The 21,536-nt window shown below is 39.8% G+C and overlaps 1 protein-coding gene across 2 annotated transcripts in view; it reads left to right on the top strand.

Annotated features, from left to right (window-relative positions):
* The window catches only part of lin7a (lin-7 homolog A (C. elegans)), a 326,716-nt gene that overhangs the window by 279,417 nt on the left and 25,763 nt on the right, over window positions 1-21,536 (top strand). The window contains exon 5 of one of the 2 annotated variants that reach the window (XM_051919749.1): window positions 18,142-18,365. In XM_051919749.1, the coding sequence (XP_051775709.1) occupies window positions 18,142-18,365 (224 nt within the window). Of the gene's footprint in view, window positions 1-18,141; window positions 18,370-21,536 lie in introns of both variants that reach the window. The other variant, XM_028817141.2, reaches the window with a different exon arrangement.

Here is a 21,536-nt window from a genome sequence, read left to right as displayed (position 1 = left end):
TTCCTATACTCCTCCTCTTGCCCACTCCTGATGCAGCCCACGGTAGCAGTGTCGTCAGTGAACTTTTGCACGTGGTAGGACTCCGAGTTGTATTGAAAGTCCGATGTATATAGGTTGAACAGGACCGGAGAAAGTACAGTAACCTGCGGCGCTCCACAATGTCAGACCTGCAGTTCCCGAGACGCACATACTGAGGTCTGTCTGTAAGATAGTCCATGATCCATGCCACCAGGTATGAATCTACTCCCATCTCTGTCAGCTTGTCCCTGAGGAGCAGAGGTTGGATGGTGTTGGAGGCACTAGAGAAGTCCAGAAACATAATTCTTACAGCACCACTGCCTCAAGTGGGAGAGGGATTGGTGTAGTATATAGATGATGGCATCCTCCGCTCCCACCTTCTCCTGGTATGCGAACTGCAGAGGGTCGAGGGCGTGTCGGACCTGTGGCCTCAGGTGGTGAAGCAGCAGCCGCTCTATGGTCATCATCACATGTGACGTCAGGGCGACAGGCCTGAAGTCATTCAGCTCACCAGGATGTGATACCCTTGGGACTGGGGTGATACAAGATGTTTTCCAAATCCTTGGGACTCTCCCCTGTTCCAGGCTCAGGTTGAAGATGTGCTGTAGAGTACTCCCCAGCTCCAACGCACAGGCCTTCAGCAGTCGTGGCGATACTCCATCTGGACCCACTGCTTTGCTAGCACGAAGTCTCCTCAGCTCTCTGCTTACCTGGGCTGCTGTAATTATGGGTGGGGGGGAAACTCTCTCCTATGCTGGTATCAGCAGAAGGATGGGTGGAGGGTGCAGTACTCTGAGGTGAGAGTGAGTTAGGGTGGTCAAACCTGTTAAAGAAGTTGTTTATCAGGTTTGCTCTCTCCACGTCTCTGTCGATGGTGGCACCCTGCTTCGAGCTGCAGCTAGTGATGATCTTCATCCCATCCCACACTTCCTTCATATTGTTATTCTGCAACTTCTTCTCCAGCTTTCTCCTGTACTGCTCCTTCGCCGCCCTGAGCTGGACTTGGAGTTCCTTCTGCACACACTTGAGCTCATGCTGATCACTGCCTTTAAAAGCCATTTTTTTCTGGTTCAAAAGGCCCTTGATGTCACTTGTAATCCATGGCTTGTTGTTAGCATAGCAGCGTACTGTTCTTCCAGGAACTACAATGTCCATGCAGAAGTTGATGTAGTCAGTAGTGCAGTCAACAACCTCGTCAATGTTCTCACTATATGATTCCTGCAGGATATCCCAGTCCGTAGTTCCAAAGCAGTCTCTCAGAGCCTGCTCTGCCTCAGGGGACCACTTCCTGAATGAGCATGTGGTTGTAGGTAGCTCCCTCACTCTTGGTTTATAGTGAGGTTCAAGCAGAACCAGGTTATGATCTGCTTTCCCAAACACAGGCAGCGTGGTGGCACTGTATCATCTTTAACGTTTGCATACGGTAGGTCAATAGTTCTATTTCCCCGGGTGTTACATTCCACATACTGGGAGAAGGCAGGTAATGTTTTGTCCAGCGTCACATGGTTAAAGTCTTCAGAGATTAGCACAAGCGCCTCGGGGTGCTGTGTTTGTAGGTTAGCAACAGCAGCGTGGATGATGTCACCCGCTATCTCCATGTCCGTCCAAGGAGGGATGTAAACAATAGCAACAATGACTTGTCCAAACTCTCTGGGCAAGTAATAGGGATGCAGACATACGGCCAACAGTTCAATGTCCCTGCAGCAAGTGGAGATTTTGACGTTTACATGTCCAGGGTTGCACCTCCTCCTTTCCACAGAAAATTGCGTCTCTGTCCGCTCTAACTGTGCTAAACCCGGGTAGCTCCACATTAGCATCTGGGATGCTAGTTGTTAGCCACATTTCACAAAAACACAACAAACTGCATTTTCTGTAGGTCCTGACATTTTTCACCAGCGCAGCCAGTTTGTCGATCTTATTTGATATTGAGTTCACATTCCCATGATCACAGAAGGCACCGAAGGCTTGTATCGCCACTTCCTCGCTAGCTTAGCGTCGGCTCTGCTGCCACGATACGACCTTCTTACCTCTTCAGGTAAATAGGGAACCACACCGGCATGGGCCTTTGTTCTCAGCGCTTGAAGTTGACTACCTGAATAGACGAGTCTCAGCGTGTTAAAATCCATTTCAAAGTAGCAAAAAGTGTCCAGGAAACGAGTCCACATAAAAGAAAGTGGTAGGAATGATCAGTGAGATAGAGAAAAAGGTAGAAATATAAAGTCGTACACGGAGCTGCTGGAAAGGCTGCCACTCACTCATCTGTAACTTGTACATGATTGACTCTAAAGCTAATAACATTCTGCTTGTTCTACTTTATCATTGCCTTTGGGAATTTTGAAGACCTGAATTAGGTCCCCATGCAGTCTCTTCTTCTCAAGATAAAACAGGTTTGATTCTCTTTGTCAGAGTATGACACATCCTTAAGTCCTGATATGCACTTGGTTGCTCTCATCTGCATATCTTCAAGTGTTGCTTTGTCTTTCTGTTTATGTGGTGACCAAAACCGGCACAGAGTACTCCAGATCCAGCAGTCTCAGTAGTGCATTATATAGTCTGGAGTATAATGTCCTTTGATTTATATTCAACAGGTTTTGTGATTACTTTCACTGTGGCCTTCACAGTGTTTGGTATGCATGCTGAGGCAGTGGGGCATTGTTAGTGTATTCTGTGAGGCATCACCATGTGTGCATCTAGTAGAGTGTGGTAATCATGGACTGGAATGTGATGTTACGGTGTCTTTCATGAATTGCTTGACATTATCTCTACACCGCTTTTTTTTATTATTTTTTTTTTATTTTGAAATACTGAGTGTTTTTTTGAGAATGTGCATGTTTTGTGTTGCCTCTTATATTGTCTTGCTACCTTGTAGTTTGTTAGCTACAATTAGGTGATAACGCTAGGTTTCCCATCACTACAAAACAATGTAGATTCAGTGGCCCGATATTTAGTTAGATTTTTTTCTATCAGTGAACCCCAGAGGCAGGTTTCTTGATAAGGCCTTTTTAAAAAGTGCGTTTTTAAATTATTTATGTTCTTTTGGGTCTGTGTGTTATAAAGAGGTTGCCTTTTGTCTTGTAGTATCCCCTTCTTGGACTAGTTGGCTTCCTGGAACTTCCAGTATCCCTTCTTGGGAGTGTTGCCAGCAGACTAATTGATTTTTATTCTATCTCAACCTTAAATCATAAGTAAAAAAAGAATCCAAATTTGACATCCAAAGTGATGTTTTTACTCTCCTACTGTGTTTCTGTTCTTTAACTCGCTTCAACTATACTGCCTTGGTTTTGGCTAACCAGAATAGAACAAGCTGTGATTTTCAGTTATCATATGACAAGGACTGCGGTGGGCTGGCGCCCTGCCCAGGGTTTGTTTCCTGCCTTGCACCCTGTGCTGGCTGGGATTGGCTCCAGCAGACCCCAGTACCCTGTAGTTAGGATATAGCGGGTTGGATGATGGATGGATGGATATGACAAGGAATGAAGAGTTAAGTTATGCTTTTATGCATGCTTGGTACCGCTGTTGCAACCAAATGGGAGTTGGCCAGCTGTAGATCATCTGTTGCTCAGCTTGTTTCAGCCCTTTTTGTAAACGGTCTGTTTCCTAATGCAGAACTGCCACTGACTGAATGCTTTTTTTGGGGTGGTGGCTCCTTATTTATAAACCCGTGACAATGATTTGTGCATGAACATAGCAGCAAGACTGTTGTTCAGTGAAATGCTAATGTCTCTGTGCCTGGTGCTTGTTCCAATGCCACAAATCTCTAAAACTCTCCATGCTACCTCGGAATGGCACACAAACACAACCTATTGGTATCCATGTTCAATATGTTCTGGAAACTGCGTTGTCTACACATATGCTGTCACTAATTTAGCGGCAGTTACTTCACAAGGAAGTGTATAACAAAAATAAATTAACCATCAATATAAAATTTACTCTATCAGCTTGCTTTGTGTGTATACCCAGAGAAAAGCCAAGCAAAATGACACCTTTTATTGGCTAACTAGAAAGATTACAATATGCAAGCTTTCGAGGCAACTCAGGCCCCTTCTTCAGGCAGTACTAAATATAATGTTCTAAATATTGTCTAATTGTACTTATGAGGCATTATAAGTACATCAGTGGTTTAGAAAATAAATGGATAGATGGAAGACAAATGTATTCCACTTTTGAAAAAAAAGACTTATTTCCTGCTCTTTTTTAATGACCCTTATTAAGAATAGAAATTGACACTGGTTTAGAATAAATTTTATTTTTTTATTATTTAGAATGTATTTACAGTATATACATAGAACTGTTTATTTTGTTCTGAAAAAGTGTTACAGTGTAACCTTTGCAACATGCTTTATATGCATCATTTATATAAACATAAAATCATAGAGAAAAAAACAGCTTGATGAAAATTGAAATAATGCTTAAAAGCTTTAAGCATGCTTAACTTTTTCTGACATATTGCATCCATCCATCCATTTTCCAACCCGCTGAATCCGAACACAGGGTCACGGGGGTCTGCTGGAGCCAATCCCAGCCAACACAGGGCACAAGGCAGGAACCAATGCCGGGCAGGGTGCCAACCCACTGCAGGACACACACAAACACACCCACACACCAAGCACACACTAGGGCCAATTTAGAATCGCCAATCCACCTAACCTGCATGTCTTTGGACTGTGGGAGGAAACCAGAGCGCCCGGAGGAAACCCACGCAGACACGGGGAGAACATGCAAACTCCACGCAGGGAGGACCTGGGAAGCGAACCCGGGTCCCCATATCACCCAACTGCGAGGCAGCAGCGCTACCCACTGCGCCACCGTGCCGCCCAGAACATGCAAACTCCACGCAGGGAGGACCCGGGAAGCGAACCCAGGTCCCCAGATCTCCCAACTGCGAGGCAGCAGCGCTACCCACTGCGCCACCGTGCCGCCCTCTGACATATTGCAATGCTGCAAAATAATTACATTAATGAGACTCTTGCTTTTTACACTAACTGCTATTGAAATTCATAATCCTTCACATTAACAAGAAAAACAACTTTCATTGAATATGTAAAGTCTTGTGTAATGTACCACTTTGGATGATCAAATATAAAAGACACATATCAAAGGCAAATATAATACTAAATATCTGGAACACACATAAAAGAAATCAAGAAATACCATTGTGTTAAATGAGAAGAGCTAGAGGGAAACAGGTTCTTTAAATACTGCTGGAACTGAAAGAAGAGAATCAGGTGGCAGGGCCCAGCATGCTATGACTGTTCATTCTTCTTGGCTGCAGGTGGAAGTGAAAAGAAGTTAGGCTGCTGTGTTCCAGTTACAGCCTCCATGTTTCCTTTGCTTGAACCCTGAAACAGAGAGAGAAAGAGAGAGAGATAGAGGCATTGTAATGGGGTAAAAAAATCAGCTTTAATCTTGTGTTTAGCACATTTTAGGCATCCCTGCACACTGTATGTCCACTTTCTGAATGATCTCTCTCTCTGTCTGGATGTCAGAGTGTAAGTCTGTGTACATGATCAGGGACAGATCTACTACAAAACTAATGAAGCTTTAAGTTTCAGGGCCCCAGAAGTGACTTTAACTTTTATCCCGCCATAACTCAAAAAGTGTAAGGCATAGGAATTTTTATTCACATCAGTGACTTTGACATGATAACCCAGCACAGCAATTTTAATCAAAATCTGAGATGCAGTGGTTACATTTTTTAAAAATTTGTGGTGATCTGTCATGGAGCAACCTCAATGAAGACGATAAGAGTGGTTACTCAGACCTCGATCCTGGTTGCAAAGGAGCCCAAATAACAGTTCAAGCGTCAGAGCCCCAAAAATGTAGGTCTGCTATTGGACAAAACTAAACAGTGAATTGCCTAATCCGAATAAATCATGACATTGGCATTGTAAAATGTTAAAGGCATATTGATTTTGAATAAAATTTCTCTTGGAGATTTTGCTCTACAAATCTTAAGTGTGCGTGTATGTGTGATTATGTGTTTATATAAGTATTTATTTATATATATATATATATATATATATATATATATATGTATATAGTGATTGACTGAAGCATTGCAAGACCCACAGATAACTATGTAGGGGAGCCAACCTGGTCATTCCCGTTAAATGCAATCCAAAAAAATCTGCGCTATGCGCACTATGCATATTATGGTCAATGAATGGCAAAAGAAGAATGCTGTCAGGCTAAATAGCTGGGTGCGTTCTTTCAGGTTGCAAGGAGCTTCATCCTGTGATCCCGTCTGTTCCAAACTGAATGCCACTTTTGGGCAACTACAGGCTTTATAGACAGGGAACTGGAAGGCCTCACTAGGCATCTTCTCAGTATTGTCGAGTGAAAAAAAGAGAGAAGGTTAGCATGAGTGCTCTCTCTCGACCCAGGATGACGTTACCTTCCTCAGATGAGCAAGAAGATGATCGCACATCACTGATGATATACATACTGTATATACAGTATGTATAGCATGTTTTTAACTTCAGTTTTTTGTTGATGTCTGCCTGTATGTGTGACTGTGTTGGAATGTGAGTCTGCAGACACAATAACTATTACTCATTCTGTATGAAGTTCAACACAATTATTACCATTGTGAATCCATTTCTAGAGATCTACACCATTACAGATATTATTTTATTATGCCCCAATGTCAGCACAATTGGGGGGGGGGGTATATATATTAAGATATGATACTTCCATTTCATTCCAGACAGAACACTGGCCTAAAATATTTTGAAGCTCTTTGTAAAGAAAGCTATGTACTCTATGTACTGTGCACTCTGTTATGTACTGTGTTCTGTCAGACAGTTGTTGCCAGTGTCCTCTTCTTTGCTGCCGTGTGTCGGGGAGGCAGTATGACAGATAAGAACGTGAAGAGGCTGGAAAAGTTGGTGAAGAAGGCTGGCTCGGTGCTGGGTAGGACTGTGGACTTACTGGGAATTATGGTGGAAAGGTGCATGGGGAGGAGGATACAGGCCATCCTTGACAATAACAGTCACCCTGTCCACAAGATTTTGGCAGGTTAGAGAAGTAAACATAGCAGTTGTCTTCTCTCTCTACACAGTAGAACAGAACGCTTTAGAAGATCACGTGTTGCTACTGCATTGAGATTTTATAATGCTGTTGTCAACACGAGTAATTCATGACCTGATCACAACTCTACCTTCTGACACTGTAACAATTGACTATTTGTACTTTTTACTTTACTTTTTATTTATTTATTTTTGGTTTGTTCCTTGTCTTTCTTAATAATTTAATCAATCGCCTTGGTTTATATCTGTGTATGGTATTTGTAATGCACTCATACCATGTTGCCATAAAATTTTGCAATGAGTACCAATATGAAAAAAAAAAACTGGCAACATCACATAGATTGCCAAATCAGCCATTCCTTTATTCAACAACAAAATTAACAAAATTATAATTGTGGCATCAGTGCAGCCTTCTGTGCCACAGGCATATTTATTTGTTTATAACAATCAGGTTGAAGCCCAGACAGTGTGCTCCTTTATGAACTTCTCTGGCATGGTCACGTGGAGTGGCTGTAAGACAACTAGCACCGAAAAACCCATCAACAACTCTGACTTTTAACTACTCACTGCTCCTGTGTGCTAGCAGTAATTTCTCACTTGACACTTCGACCCTCTTTCTCCCATCCAACCATTCTTTATCACCATGCAGGACTCTCTTTTAAATCCTCCTTCACATTATGAGGTTCACATTAGCAGCATGAGCCCAAACGGGCAAAGGTGTCAGACACTACAACACTGCTGTCAGCCCGTAATTACTGTCTTCAAGGCTAAAGGCCTCTTAGGAAACCTAACACCTTGAAATACAAATGTAGCAAGGTTGTTTTTGAATGCTGTAATTTTTCACACAAATCCATAACAGCATTCTCAACTGTTCAGTTGAGGGTGCAGCCTATCCCAGTGACAGGAAGCAAATGTGATTAGGGTGCCACTCCATTTCAGAATCTAATGACACTCATATCCATGCTGGTTCAGTTTTGTCATAGTATTGTCACATATACAGAGTAAAAATCTTACCTCTATCTATCTATCTATCTATCTATCTATCTATCTATCTATCTATCTATCTATCTATCTATCTATCTATCTATCTATCTATCTACTGTTTTAAAAATCCACAAACTAATGTACAAAAAGCATGGCTCATTAATGTGTCTTTTAAAAATAACAGTCAAGATGAATGAACGCCCTGGAAATTAAACAAACCTACAGAAATATTCCAAATTTCTGTTTATGCTTTCTGCATGCCAAGCCCACTACCACCATGGCAATTCCAGCTGTAGTCTTTTTAATTCGTTTTTTCTGCCCAATTCCTCTGTTCAGTCATTCCTAGTCCGTCATTTGGCAACTGAACCAGTTTAGGGATTACCTGAGATATTGAGCATGCATTGCATCACAATCTGTGCCTTGAAACAAGTGCCAAAGATGAATAATTTCTCTGGAATATTGAAGTAATGTTAACCCCTTGAGGCCCCTGCCCCACTCATTAGCTAAAACTTTTTTCCATATAGGCCCTAAAATAAAATACACTGTGTTCTGATAATTCTTTGTCTTCCTTTCAGACTAATAAATGTTTTGCCAAATAGTTTAAGTTCTACTGCTGTTTTACTGTAGGTGTTTTATGCTGTACTTTTAACCCACTTGTTTTATGATCTCACAATCTGGACCCTGTTTGTACTACAGCATTTATGACACTGTTAAACTGAACTGTTTAATTCCTCAGAATTAACACATCCCCTTTACAATTGCTAAATTGCTATTTTAATGTCACTGGACCACAATTTTTAAAATGTTTTTCTTCCTGAAACATGTTTGCTGATTATGATAGACAACTTCAAGATGAATATGAATACAATTTCAGACTGACTGTTGTGAAGAAATACAAAAAAACATAGAAAAGGGGTTGGTGTATGCAAAAGTTGGCCTCACGTAATGAAAAATAAATAAAATAAGTTAGCAAGTGTACACAAGCTAATCAGAACATTAAGGAAAGCAAAAGTGAAAAATGATTTACTCCTGGTGCAGAAGGTGACACTCAGATGTGGGTTCCACTACTGAAGACTGACTTCGGTTGATAAGGCTTTTTATATCCTGTCTGCTGAGAAAAAAACAGGACTTCTGGTTTGGCTGAGGAGGAAGTGATGTCAGTGTTCTTGGGAAAGATCAGTCCTGGAGATGAAAGAGGAGAGGTTCTTACCACCATTGCACTCTCTCATTTGGAAGTGGTCATGTAGCAGCTCCCTAATCACTCGCATTCAACCCTGTAGCACATAGGAACTTAGAGAAACATTAAATTAACTCTAATTGAATTTAGTAGGTTAATGATGCTAAAACATTACATCAGTTCAATCCAGCTAAATGTGTTTGGGTGCTGATTTTTTTTTTTGGACTCAACATCTGATATTTCTTGTTTCAGTGTCCCTCAATAGTTGACCAGCATTGATGGATTCCACTTGCCCTGATGCCACATTTCCATTGTTGCAATATTCTGGTAATATATTTCACCATTTCTGACACTGACTCCAACAAGTTCAGCAAGGAAGAAGTCCAAGTGTGAATGCAGAAGAGACATTCAGCTTCATGGTTTTGTATGCTTGAAATATGTTGTCAATCAGATGGATGTATTTTGGTGCCATGGAATTGGCAAATAAATTCTCAGCAACATCTTTAAATGCCTTCTATGTGAATTCCTCTGACCCCAATAGCTGATCTTTGAACCACTTCTCATTGATTATTTGTTTGATTTGTAGACAAACAAAATGCCTTCCTTAATCTTGGCATCAGTTATTTATGGAGGCATCTGTCTCAAATATCAAAATCCTTTACCTTCTCTGTTCATCACTCTCATAAAATTTTTCAACAGTCTAAGTTTCAATTGTAGTTGTTGTACTCTACATTTACACTTATAATATAAGAGGAAATCACAAAACAGGCTTTTGCAATTAAATGGCATTTGATAGGAAAATTTAAAGGTGATTTTTGTGATCAGCAGGCCAAAATCATTACGATACACCCAAATGTGTAATTTTGGAAGAATTAAGTGATTAGAACTGGCAAGCTTTGTTGAGCTGAATAGACTATTCTCAACTAGATTGTTCTAATGTTCTATTGAAAGCAAAATTGTTGTCGTCCAGTGTTTTCAGTTCCTTGCAGCTCTGAACTATTCATATAAGCCCTTGATGCTTTAGGAAATTTCGCTCCTGTACTGGCCTTGGTTAAATAAGAGACTTTTAGTTTAGTTTTTATTATAAGTCCAGACACATTTTGTATTCAATCCCAAATGTCTATAAGACCATACGGTCTGATGTCAAGATGACATCAAAACATTCAGAGACTTTTATGTAAGCAAAAGAGCTATAAGAATTAAAAACCTCCTGAGGTCCTGTGAAGCGAGTTTTACCTTCCTTGATCACAGCCTCATTGATCTCATCTGTCTGTCTGCATTCTCACACAAGGATTCAAAGACAGTAGACAAGGAAAAACAACTGAAGCATAACTTGTTCTAATCTGAACAATTGACTAATCATTCAACCTCACACCTCACCTTCTCACACACAGTCTGGCTTTGCACCCTTTTCATCTTCTCACTCTTTGTTTCCTATCTCTTTAAATGTTGTATTGAGTTTCCTTTCAACATCCATAATGAAGGCTTAACAGCCAAAACGTTTTTCTGTCTGACATTTTATTTCTCCGCATAGAATAAACCTTGACTATTTTTTAAATTTGTTCTATACATCTTTAATATTAAAGAAGCATATTAGTTTATGGCTTTTATATACTTTTCGGTAGCTTTGTTTTTGTCTGTAGCTAAATGAAAATAAAGCACAAAAAAGATCCTATTGTCATCTGTTAATCTGAAAATCTGACAGTTTGTATCTCAATGAGTCAGTCTGACTGCATTTTAAAGTGTTTTGTTGTTGAGGTAATTTGTCTAGGACAGTGACAGGAGTCACAGAGAAAATTGCATAAGACGTGTACCATAGACATAATCCTCCTCAGTGTTCATGAGCTACACAAGACGAAATCTGCTAGGGGGTACTTAGCTGGAGATGAGAATTTGTGTATTTGTCAACCTTCTATATACAAGCCCACTTAGTCCAATTTTAAGGCTTCCAGACACCCAGAAGAACTATTTTCCCAATCAGACATGGAGAGATGTTGCAAACTCTGCTCAAAAAGTTACTAGGCCAGGTTTTCACCTAGTGTTCTGGGACTGTGAAACCATGGCATGACCCATTGCACCACCATGCCCTTATAAAATATGCTTGTTGAATTGTAATTACTGAAATTTAAAAATGAAGTAAAGTAAAAATGAAATGAGAGCATGTGGACATGGTAGTTAGCCCTGATCCCTTTCATTTACTTGGTGCCAGATTTAAATATGCATGTAAATGTGCCCTGTGACAGAATCCAGTGCTTCTTTATGCCTTCTTTATAAAGATAACTAATTCATCTTTGCCTCTGAAAATCTCTGTTGAAAAGTGGATGATTGAAGAATATGGCAGGACTATATTTATTTTGTTGTATAATTTATTTATAATTTTAAGAGATTTTTTGATGATGTCATTTTGGGACAATTTTAGTAAGTCAAACTAAATGATTGCAGTTGCTGATGACTTTACCTGAGGATGTCAGATTACACTAATTTAAATCTAAGAGGACAACCAACTCGATTATTCCATGACGACTTTACAGAGACAGTGTCGTTGAAATGCTTTCCAGGATGGTGAGTTCAGCTGTATTTGCTGCCCCTTTTTTCTTTTTTCCATTCTGTCAAAATACATAAAACATGAAACATCACACGAACGAGCCTCTCTTCAGTTTGCAAGGTCCAAGGTGCCCATGTTTCTTAAGTCCTTGTAACATTGTTACGTGCATTGTGCTTCTGGCTGAGGGCTCATTGGTTCTCAGCTCTCCCAGACACACAGTCCACCCCTACAACTAAAGGGCCGGAATTGCATGTAATGTGGTAGACTTTTAACTGGATCTAAGACTCTAGTGCACCCCACTATTCTTTATCTGACAATCCTTTGGTTCACTTTGTGGTCATCCGAGGGAATGATGGGTCGAATGACAAGATAAATGTCAACCCAGCCACCTCCATTTATTTCCAAACTTAAACAAAAATAGTGCGCAACAGTATAACGTCAAACAAAAAGAGTCATTCTCTGGTAATTCTATATAACAAAATTATTGCCTATTACGGTGTCTTTAATCACTTCACTTTGGATTTGAAGGGTCTCTGTATAAAATTTCCAGTCCATAAGTGACACCTCTTTCCAGCTGGTCCTGGGATCAGAATCAGTGTCCCTCATCAGGCAGTTTCTTGGCAATGTGGAGGCAAAAGAATAGTTGCAGCACCCCCTATCGGCCTGCGGTGCAATTACATACCAGGGAGGAACCAGAGGGTGACCCTCTGATGCCCATGTTGACAACTCCATCCATCCATCCATTTTCCAACCCGCTGAATCCGAACACAGGGTCACGGGGGTCTGCCGGAGCCAATCCCAGCCAACACAGGGCACAAGGCAGGAACCAATCCCGAGCAGGGTGCCAACCCACCGCAGGACACACACAAACACATCCACACACCAAGCACACACTAGGGCCAATTTAGAATTGCCAATCCACCTAACCTGCGTGTCTTTGGACTGTGGGAGGAAACCGGAGCGCCCGGAGGAAACCCACGCAGACACGGGGAGAACATGCAAACTCCATACAGTGAACCCGGGTCCCCAGGTCTCCCAACTGCGAGGCAGAAGTGCTACCCACAGCGCCACCGTGCCGCCATGTTGACAACTCCTAAATGTTAAATATGACTATCATAACAGTTCAGGCTTTTGGAAATGTGTGATTTAGAGATCCATTTTAAAAGTAGCATCACCACTTCAGAATAAATGCAGTAGTTTACAGACACAAGTATTTGGATTAACAACAACTGGGCACACTTAATAGTAAGGATTGGTTCCTTTCAGCAGAAGCTGCTGCTACACCAGTTTCAGTAGCTGTAATTAAATAGCTTCAAATCCCATTCCTGGAATGTTGTTCAGGAGATCCTAATAGCTGAGTGGGTTTTGTAAGCCAAAGTATATTAATTTGTAAACTCTAAGCAAACTCTTTTACCTCAGATAAATCTGTGGGCAACCACTATTGGAGACAGTAATGATGCTGCAATGATTTAGAAATTTTATTATGTGAGTTTTGCTCAGTCTTTTATATCTCTGAAAGGAAAGCCTTTGCAACTTGCAGGTTATTGACCTTAGAAAAGTATGATACAAGTGAATATGTAATACATTTTAAATATCCTTTTCATGGACTGTAACGGTGTGGGTCAGCCTCACACTACCAGGTCTTTCCAGGGAGCCACTCGAACCTGCTACTGCCAATAACATACCCGAGGGATGAGCCAGCAGATGACACACATACATAGCAAGGGGTAGGTGCATAAAGGTGCCAAAGTGCAGTGACAGGGCCAAGCCGCAGACCTGGGCCACCAGTTGCACTGGGTTGGTTGAGGCATGGATCCTTCCCATGCAACTAGAGACTTAAAGGAGAGGGGACCGTTACATGGACTCAGATTGGAATGACAGTGATTTAAGTTCAGTTTTCAGGAATAGTCTATCTGAAGTAAAAGATGGCTGGGCAAGTTATAACATAGGTCACTGTGAAGTAGGTTATTAGTCTTGCCCTTAAATTAGGAACATATCTATCAGAGAAAAAGAAAGAAAAATGTGCTGCAAAAACCACTGAGCCCAACCACTGAAAAAGAAGAACCAGAATGACCAAAGGTATTAAGAAAATTAGTTATCAGTTTAAGGGAACACAGATGCAGAATGATTATTGGTAGTTATTTTTCAAGGTGTGCAACCATTTTATGTATTTGTTTGCTTGAGGTGCTGCCAGTTTGTGTTTCTAGTTTTCATGGGGACCACCATTTTATGTATCTGGTTACTGAGATGCTATGTGGCTGCTAAGCATGTGATGCACATGTTACATATCCATGACATCATGGTGGCCATGTCATAAAAGAGGGCAAGAGAAATAAACATGTCGTGGTCAGGGAAGAAGAAACCGCAGGTGGTGCAGACAAATGACCAGGAAATGGATTTTGTTACAAGAGACGGGTCTAAAAACAGACAAGGATCAAATATTTGAACAACCAAAACACTGTTATGTTAGTGTTGAAGAGGAATGCATAAACAGCAATAAATATTCATGTCAAAGTGCCTGAAAACTGCAGTAGATAAGTAAATAAAAAGTCAGAAATAGTAGAGGAAAGCAAGTGCAGTTCTGTTGCTGAATAATTAGACCTGCAGAATGCCCTACGTTCAGTTTTAGAAAGACAAAACCAGTAGTTTGCAAATGAATTACAGAGCACAAGTGTCAGATGTGTCAGCCAGTTGAATACATTTATTATTTATTTATTTATTTATTTTTACTTATTGCTTTAGCTGATGCTTCTGGATATAATGGCATTTATTTGCTTTGCTAGGCATGCCAGTAAGAATGGTAATACTGTTTAATAGAAAGTAGACTCTGCTGCTTTGCACTATTGTATTTCTTTTTGGTATGCCTACTATAAGTTGCCATTGAATTCAGCCTTAGTGTGTGTGGAGTGGTAAGTGTACAATGACCTCTTCATTACATTCAATATCACAGTGATAAAACTGTATGTGTGATTCTGATGCATTTCTCGGCTTCTAGTGATTTGTTACTGTGGTAGTAATTTTTCTTACTTGGACTCAACTGTTTGACATTTTTATGTTTGCCCCGTGGGCAGCATGCTGGCAGAGTGGTAGCATTGCTAATTTGTCCCTATTGTGTGTGTGTGTGATTGTGCTCATGGCCTGGGATTGTACCTACCTTGCACCCTATGATTGCTGGGATAGGCTCCAGCTTTCCCATGCCCATGCTCAGGATATAACAGGTTTTGAAAATGGTTGGATGTTTGTCTTCTATGTGTGTACTTTCGTTGTGCTGTTTTATGTTACTCTTTTATATACTGTACAAAGCTCATTATTGCTATTGCTAATTGATATAAAAACTCATACATAAACTTGACTCAGTGATTACATCACTTTTCATATGCCATTATAATAGTATTTAGTTTTACTTCTGAATTTGTTAATTTACAAATTTAGAGACCCTACTTTATTGGTTATTTAGCAAAAGTAATTTCCTTATTTTCTCTATGTGTTTGACATATGAGTAGCATTCCTCAAAAGCTCAAGCAAACATCTACAGTTTGCTGTAGAAATTTATATAGTATCTGTCTATTTGTAATAAGATTTACTGTACTGTATTTTAAGATTTAATTTACTGATTACATATTTACTTTTCCATATGATAAACTGGCAAACAGTCTAAGGCTGGTCCCTGCTTTGTGTATGATGCAGGCTCCAACCCTATAATTATATGTAATATATATTATGTTGTAGTTACTTGTTCTTTCTAAATGAAAAAGTAACACCCTAATTTCCTTAAATCTATTTTTAGCATAATATGTATTGTAAGGTTTCTAAACTCCCCCCACAAGACGACACTCCGAGGAGCGTCCTGAAGTGCAATCGCCGCGTCTGTGGAAGACAGCTTATCGGTTGCCGGGTCAACCGCAGGCTCCCAGAGCTGCAGAGGTTCGCCGCAAAAACAAATCTGAGCCAATCACGGTCGCGCTATGCGCATCTGCCGTCAATGAGTGATGCAAGGAATATTATAAATGCAGGGAACAGTATTACTAGGCCACTAACCTGGCCACGACCCTGCCTTATTGCTGTGTCTGTGTATAGGAGAGTGGTAGATCCCGCTACAATAAATAACTATGCTGTTCCTGTTTCAAGCTGAATAAAGCTGGCTTTACTAAATTACTGAGACTCAATCTCATGTTTTGGGGTGCAAGACAGGGATTCACATGTCACATAAGTATAGTTGGGAGAGAATCAAGAGACAGTATTAGCAGTTTGGGGTGGTTGATATTCCCCTGTTCATTAATCAACAGAAATTGGCCCCACTCAGGAGCTAAACAGAGCCAAAAGAAGGAACCAATGGTCCAAGTATATGGTCCTCTGTAATAGCCTGCTTCTCACAAGTAAAGTCCTCTATGAAAGCAGGGTCAGTAAAGGCAGTAGGCTTCCAGTTGTATCATCATTTATATTGGAAGGGGTGGGACCAGGACCGCAGGGGCTGTAAATGTTCATCACAGTAGTTGTCCTCTGTTTTCCTTCCCTGTACATTTCCTTCCAGCGCAACATGTACACTACTGCATCTGGTATGTGTGACAATATGAAATATCACTCTGTCCCCTGTCACACCATGTAACCACCTTTAACTCATTTTATTGATAAGGTTGGAATATCCACTGATCCCCCTCAAGCTCTAAACTTGTGATAATGATGCTTACATGGGTTTGTTTACATGAGTAGGAGCAGCAAAAAGTTTGTTTTCCAGTTGGATATCTATTATTGTATGAATTTTATACAGATTCAGGTTGTCAACATGTATTTATACTTAAGATATGATAGCAATATTTTAATTAAAATTATACAATATTTACATATATGATTACAAAAATTAAATTAAACATTAAAACATACAACCCCCAGTCATGCTCCTTCCACACCAGTCAAGAATCAATCTTTGTTGTGTGGCAGGAAACTGGAGGAAACCCGTGCACAAACAGCAGGAATGTTAAAGAGAGTGATCTGAATGGCCGTAACAATATGCAGCCCATCAAGAGTGCCATTATCAAATCTTGAAGGACTGGAGTCTATTTGGGAAGTACTAGGAAGAAGTAGCCAACCCTGACTGGATTTCCCGACCACCACAGAGGTCATTCATCTCATACCCACAATCACACTGCCAATGTCCATTCATAATATATATTTTGCTTACCTCTTTCAGGGCTGAAAATTTTTTCCAAAGATCTCAGTTTCCTGAAATTTTTTCATACATACAGTAACTCAACATAAAACGTCTCTTGCTGTGCATGCTGTAGTTGATGTCGGTGTCTGTTCACAGTTAATGGCAGCAGTGGCTGCGTGGGGTCAGCGGTGGCAGTTGCAGTGCGACACAATCCGGTTTGTACCTCGTGTCATCATAAGTGGCGGTCCTCCCAGGCAAACGTTGCTGTAGGCCCATCAGCTACACAAATGTGTTCAACAACACGATCAGCTGATGCTGGTACCTCACTTTCATTTTCGATCTCGAACTCCAGATCACTTGCATCAAAATTGTCTGAGTCTGAGAGGTCCAATTCAACAATAGTACGCAAAACATCATCCACAGAGAATTTTGCTTTGCCCATTCACTTTGGTCTCTCGCCAGATCTCTTTGTTACTCATGTACACACAGGGAATTGAGGTCAAATCACTGAAGCTAACATTCCTTCTAGCAAAGAGAGTCAAACTAAAATAGAACAGTGAGTTTTGTCGCCATTTACAGCTGATTCCTGTCCTCTACCCCTGAATTTCGACAAAAGTCAACAACTGCCCTGAAAGAGTTAATTTAAGATATTAACTGTTAGTGGGTTTTTATTTATGAACTTCCTTAATCCAGTGTAAGGTTATGGGAGCAAGAACATTTCTCAGTAGTGTACGACGCAAAACAGGAACCAACCCTCGCTCCCTCATACAAAGACAGTTTGGAGTTGCTAGTTAACCTCACATGTCTTGAGTTACTCAGACATAGTCACTATGCAGAAAGTGAAAATATCTGATGCAATAGAAGGTAACACATTTCATAATTTGAAATGTAAGCTGTTAGTGGGTTGACCTGCATCTTACTCCAGTTCTCCAAATCCTGCACAGTAGAGGTATTTTTAAAACATTTACTACTTCACATATTTATATCCACTTTTGGTCACACAAATGCTGGCCATTCAAATACTGTAATCATACTAACACTGTATTATTTTCAGAAAAAAAATTGCAAAGAAAACCCTACTACTTTAATTCATCACTAGTATATGTATTCTTGAGTTACACAGAAAGATTATGAAATCTAACTTGGAAAAATGAAACAGTGCTGCATAAGGAATTCCTTCTTCGTAGCATCACATTTCAAAGACATTTCAGTTTGCTAATTATGCTTTTGTTTCTTATAGAGTGTTGAAGGAGAACACCATGAAAAGGCAGTGGAACTGCTGAAGGCAGCTAAGGACAGCGTCAAGTTGGTAGTACGATATACTCCAAAAGTACTTGAAGAGATGGAAGCTCGATTTGAAAAGCTGAGAACGGCACGCCGCAGACAGCAGCAGCAACTCCTCATACAACAACAGCAGCAGCAGCAGCAACTGCAGACACAGCCAGCCCAGCAGAATCATATGTCGTAGGTGAGGCTTTTCATTGCTTTCACTCCTTAAAGACCTGGAAATTTGTAGACAAAACCATAAAAGCCACCAAAATGTATTACATGCAATAACTTAAATCGCCTTAATATAAATACTTAATAAATATCCTGCATATTATCCATATTGACTATTTTCAGTGGTTATTCAATACTGATGTAGCTGTGTTTCACAAAGAAAGATTTGGGAGTTGAGTATATGCAAAAAATTCCACAGTCCAAGCGTCTTCGGCTTTAAAGGATTTAATGAGATTCAAAGCAAAAAACAGTTTTCATGAAAATTAAGACAAAAATTGATAGTACACACTAAAATTAAAATAATTGCTTAGTTTAGGAAGTTTCCATTTATGGTTTAATTCTTAGTTACATTTCTTCAAGTTTTTCTATTATCATGACATACATCAGTATATACATTTGTACGCTACTGCATATGGTCAGAAAACTGTATGCCTCTGTGCTTTTCCATATGCAAACCCTTTGTAAATGACCTATTTCAAGTGTGACATCAGCTGAATTTCAAGAGAGTGAGGTTGGGAGCAGACACTGATACAGCACTTTGCCACACCCAACACACGACGGACCACCTCAGGATCCCAAATTAGGGCCCAAGTTCAGCCGTGCAGTGGGTGACACCTCAGCAGCACACTAGTATGAATGGAGTCGAACAGTGAATATTAAGAATATGTTCCATTAATATACCTGCTTAATAGGAAATAAAGTGGAATCTTCCTGTTTCCAAGTAGCTGCAGTATGAAAAACTTGTATTCCATTATAATTAAGTAAATATTTATGTGAATTTCACATTAACATGAAATTTCTTGGATTGCTTCTTACAGCATTACTTGTCAATGGTTTTTAACAGTAACAAAAAATTGAAGGAACATATTTTCAGCTTGTCCACAAGAGCTACTTTAGTCCTGGTTTATTTTAAACTGCACCTATTGTGTACAGAAAAGTCCTGAAGCTATTAGACATGCTGTGCATCTTTTCTTTTCCCATTTTTTTCCCAGTTCCGGAGACAGAGTGGAGTGGTTAACTCAGGTTAGGCAAAAGAAAAAGTGCAAGCAACTTTTGACAGGATGCATATAGTATATGTCAGCATCATAGTCTGTGGTATGCTTTTACTGCTTTAATCTACTCCTAAAATGATTTCTGTAAAACAGAAAATGGATAATACCAGGGTCATCTTAATGCATGGGCAGGCTGGGTAGTTGCCCTGGGGCTCCACGACCATAGGGGCCCCATGCTAATCTATGTATGTTGTGACTTGCTGAGTGGTTGTGTAGGTAGGGGCCCCACTGCACTGCTTTTCCCGGGGGCCTATAATGCTGTTAAGACGGCCCTGGACAATACACCAGAAATCCCCATCCGGTCTAATTTTATTCTAAATCTACTTTCTGAACACATACATGTTACTTATCTAAACTCAAGGTATTTTCAACCAATTATCACTTAACTTTGTAAATGTGGACAAGTGCATATGGTCACTTAATGATTAACGGTAACTGTAAAGGGGCCTGATCTCCTACATTATTGTATACTTTCATAGTCAAATTCATCAGATCTTTTTATATGTTGTAGTAGTAAAGAGAGTGTGGGTGGGAGAGACACAATAGTAGCAGTGTTTGGTAATTATGTATTTTATGTGTTTTTTCTGAAAGGTAATCAAACATTCAGTCTTATGGCAGAAAAGGTTATTCTGAGTATAGGATAATTAAAGTTGTCTCTTTGAACATGTTGGGTACTAAACCACGCTGATTTAGACCAATCCATTCTGAAATGAATTTGACAAATGTTAATCCTTACTATAAGACTGAAGTTGTTAGTACACAGGTTCTAAAGGTACATCCTACAACAATCAGAAAAATTAAAAAGCTGATGGTGGTGCAGCGTTAGTGCTGCTGCTTGGCATTAGACTGTCCCAGGTTCATCTCCTGGAGGACTTTGTCTTTTGAATTTCCCCATGGGGTTAATAAAGTTTATCTAATCTAAATGAGTGTATTTCTTGGAGAGTTGTCAGTCTACGTAAGAGCTGCTTTCTACGGTCTTTATGAAATCAGTACTTAAAAGTTTTAATGAAGCCTTCTTCAGTTTGAGGATTATTATTGTTTTTGTTAGATTTGTATTAATTTTTGTTGTAGCCTCTAATTATTTTTTAAAATTTAAAATTTTAACCTAGCATCTGAACTATTAGTAAATAGAAAACAAAATGTAGGCATTTTAATCTTGACTATGTAAGACTTTTGCCTCTTCCTTTTGACTAGTGTGCATCTTAGCCACTTATAAAAGTCAAAGAAATTCATAGCAACCTGGAAGAATTCAGGTAATTCCCAGTAAATGTGTTTTAATAGTATGGAGTTACTCTAGAATCCTGTTTGAAATAAAAGGACAGTGGAATCAATACCCTTTCTTCAAATTACATAAAAGTATTCTTGGAATAATTCTACTCTGACTGTGCAGCATGGCTGAGAAACGAGCTTAAGTGAGCACCGCACAGCAGCAATGTGGGTTGCTTCTGTAAATTCTAAAATATTCATTTAGCACTAAAAGAAATCAAATGATGACCATGCACATCCTCAACATCACAGCCTATTGTATCTCAGAAAATAGCTTCATGTTACACAGTAGTATGGCTCTATGTTTTGCTTACAACAGTTTTCAGATTGTAAAGAGCCAGAACTTATCCCAGCAGCATGGCCTGTAATTCAGTAACCAACACTGATTTAGATTTGTGCCAGAATTAGTGGCTATTGAAGACTGACATTATTCTAGTTTCTTCACTTTCTACAAATCTATCGCGACCAGCCATGTTTAACTGATGATGATAGTGAATGTTGGATTATGTTGTGCCTAGCAATAGCACATCCGCAGCTAACTTTTAATAAATAAAGAAATATAATTAAATATGTAATTAAATTTATAAATGAATAATGTAATAAATAAAAAGATTTCAAAGAATTGATATTAATCCTAGATGATTGCTAAAGAAATTCAGGCATTCCACAAACTGCATGTCTATGTGTCCACTGAAGGCACAGCTCACTTCTCAGCATGCAGTTCTATTTTAATTGTGGTACAGCCTCGCCATCTGCTCCTACACGCTACACCAGTCACATGATATGTTTCATTATAATTATTCTAAGTTCACTTTTA

The sequence above is a fragment of the Erpetoichthys calabaricus genome, chromosome 1 (genome assembly GCF_900747795.2).
Source record: "Erpetoichthys calabaricus chromosome 1, fErpCal1.3, whole genome shotgun sequence".
Lineage (NCBI taxonomy): Eukaryota > Metazoa > Chordata > Cladistia > Polypteriformes > Polypteridae > Erpetoichthys > Erpetoichthys calabaricus.
Note: the sequence above shows the minus strand (reverse complement) of the source record. Positions and strands in the feature narration are given on the sequence as shown.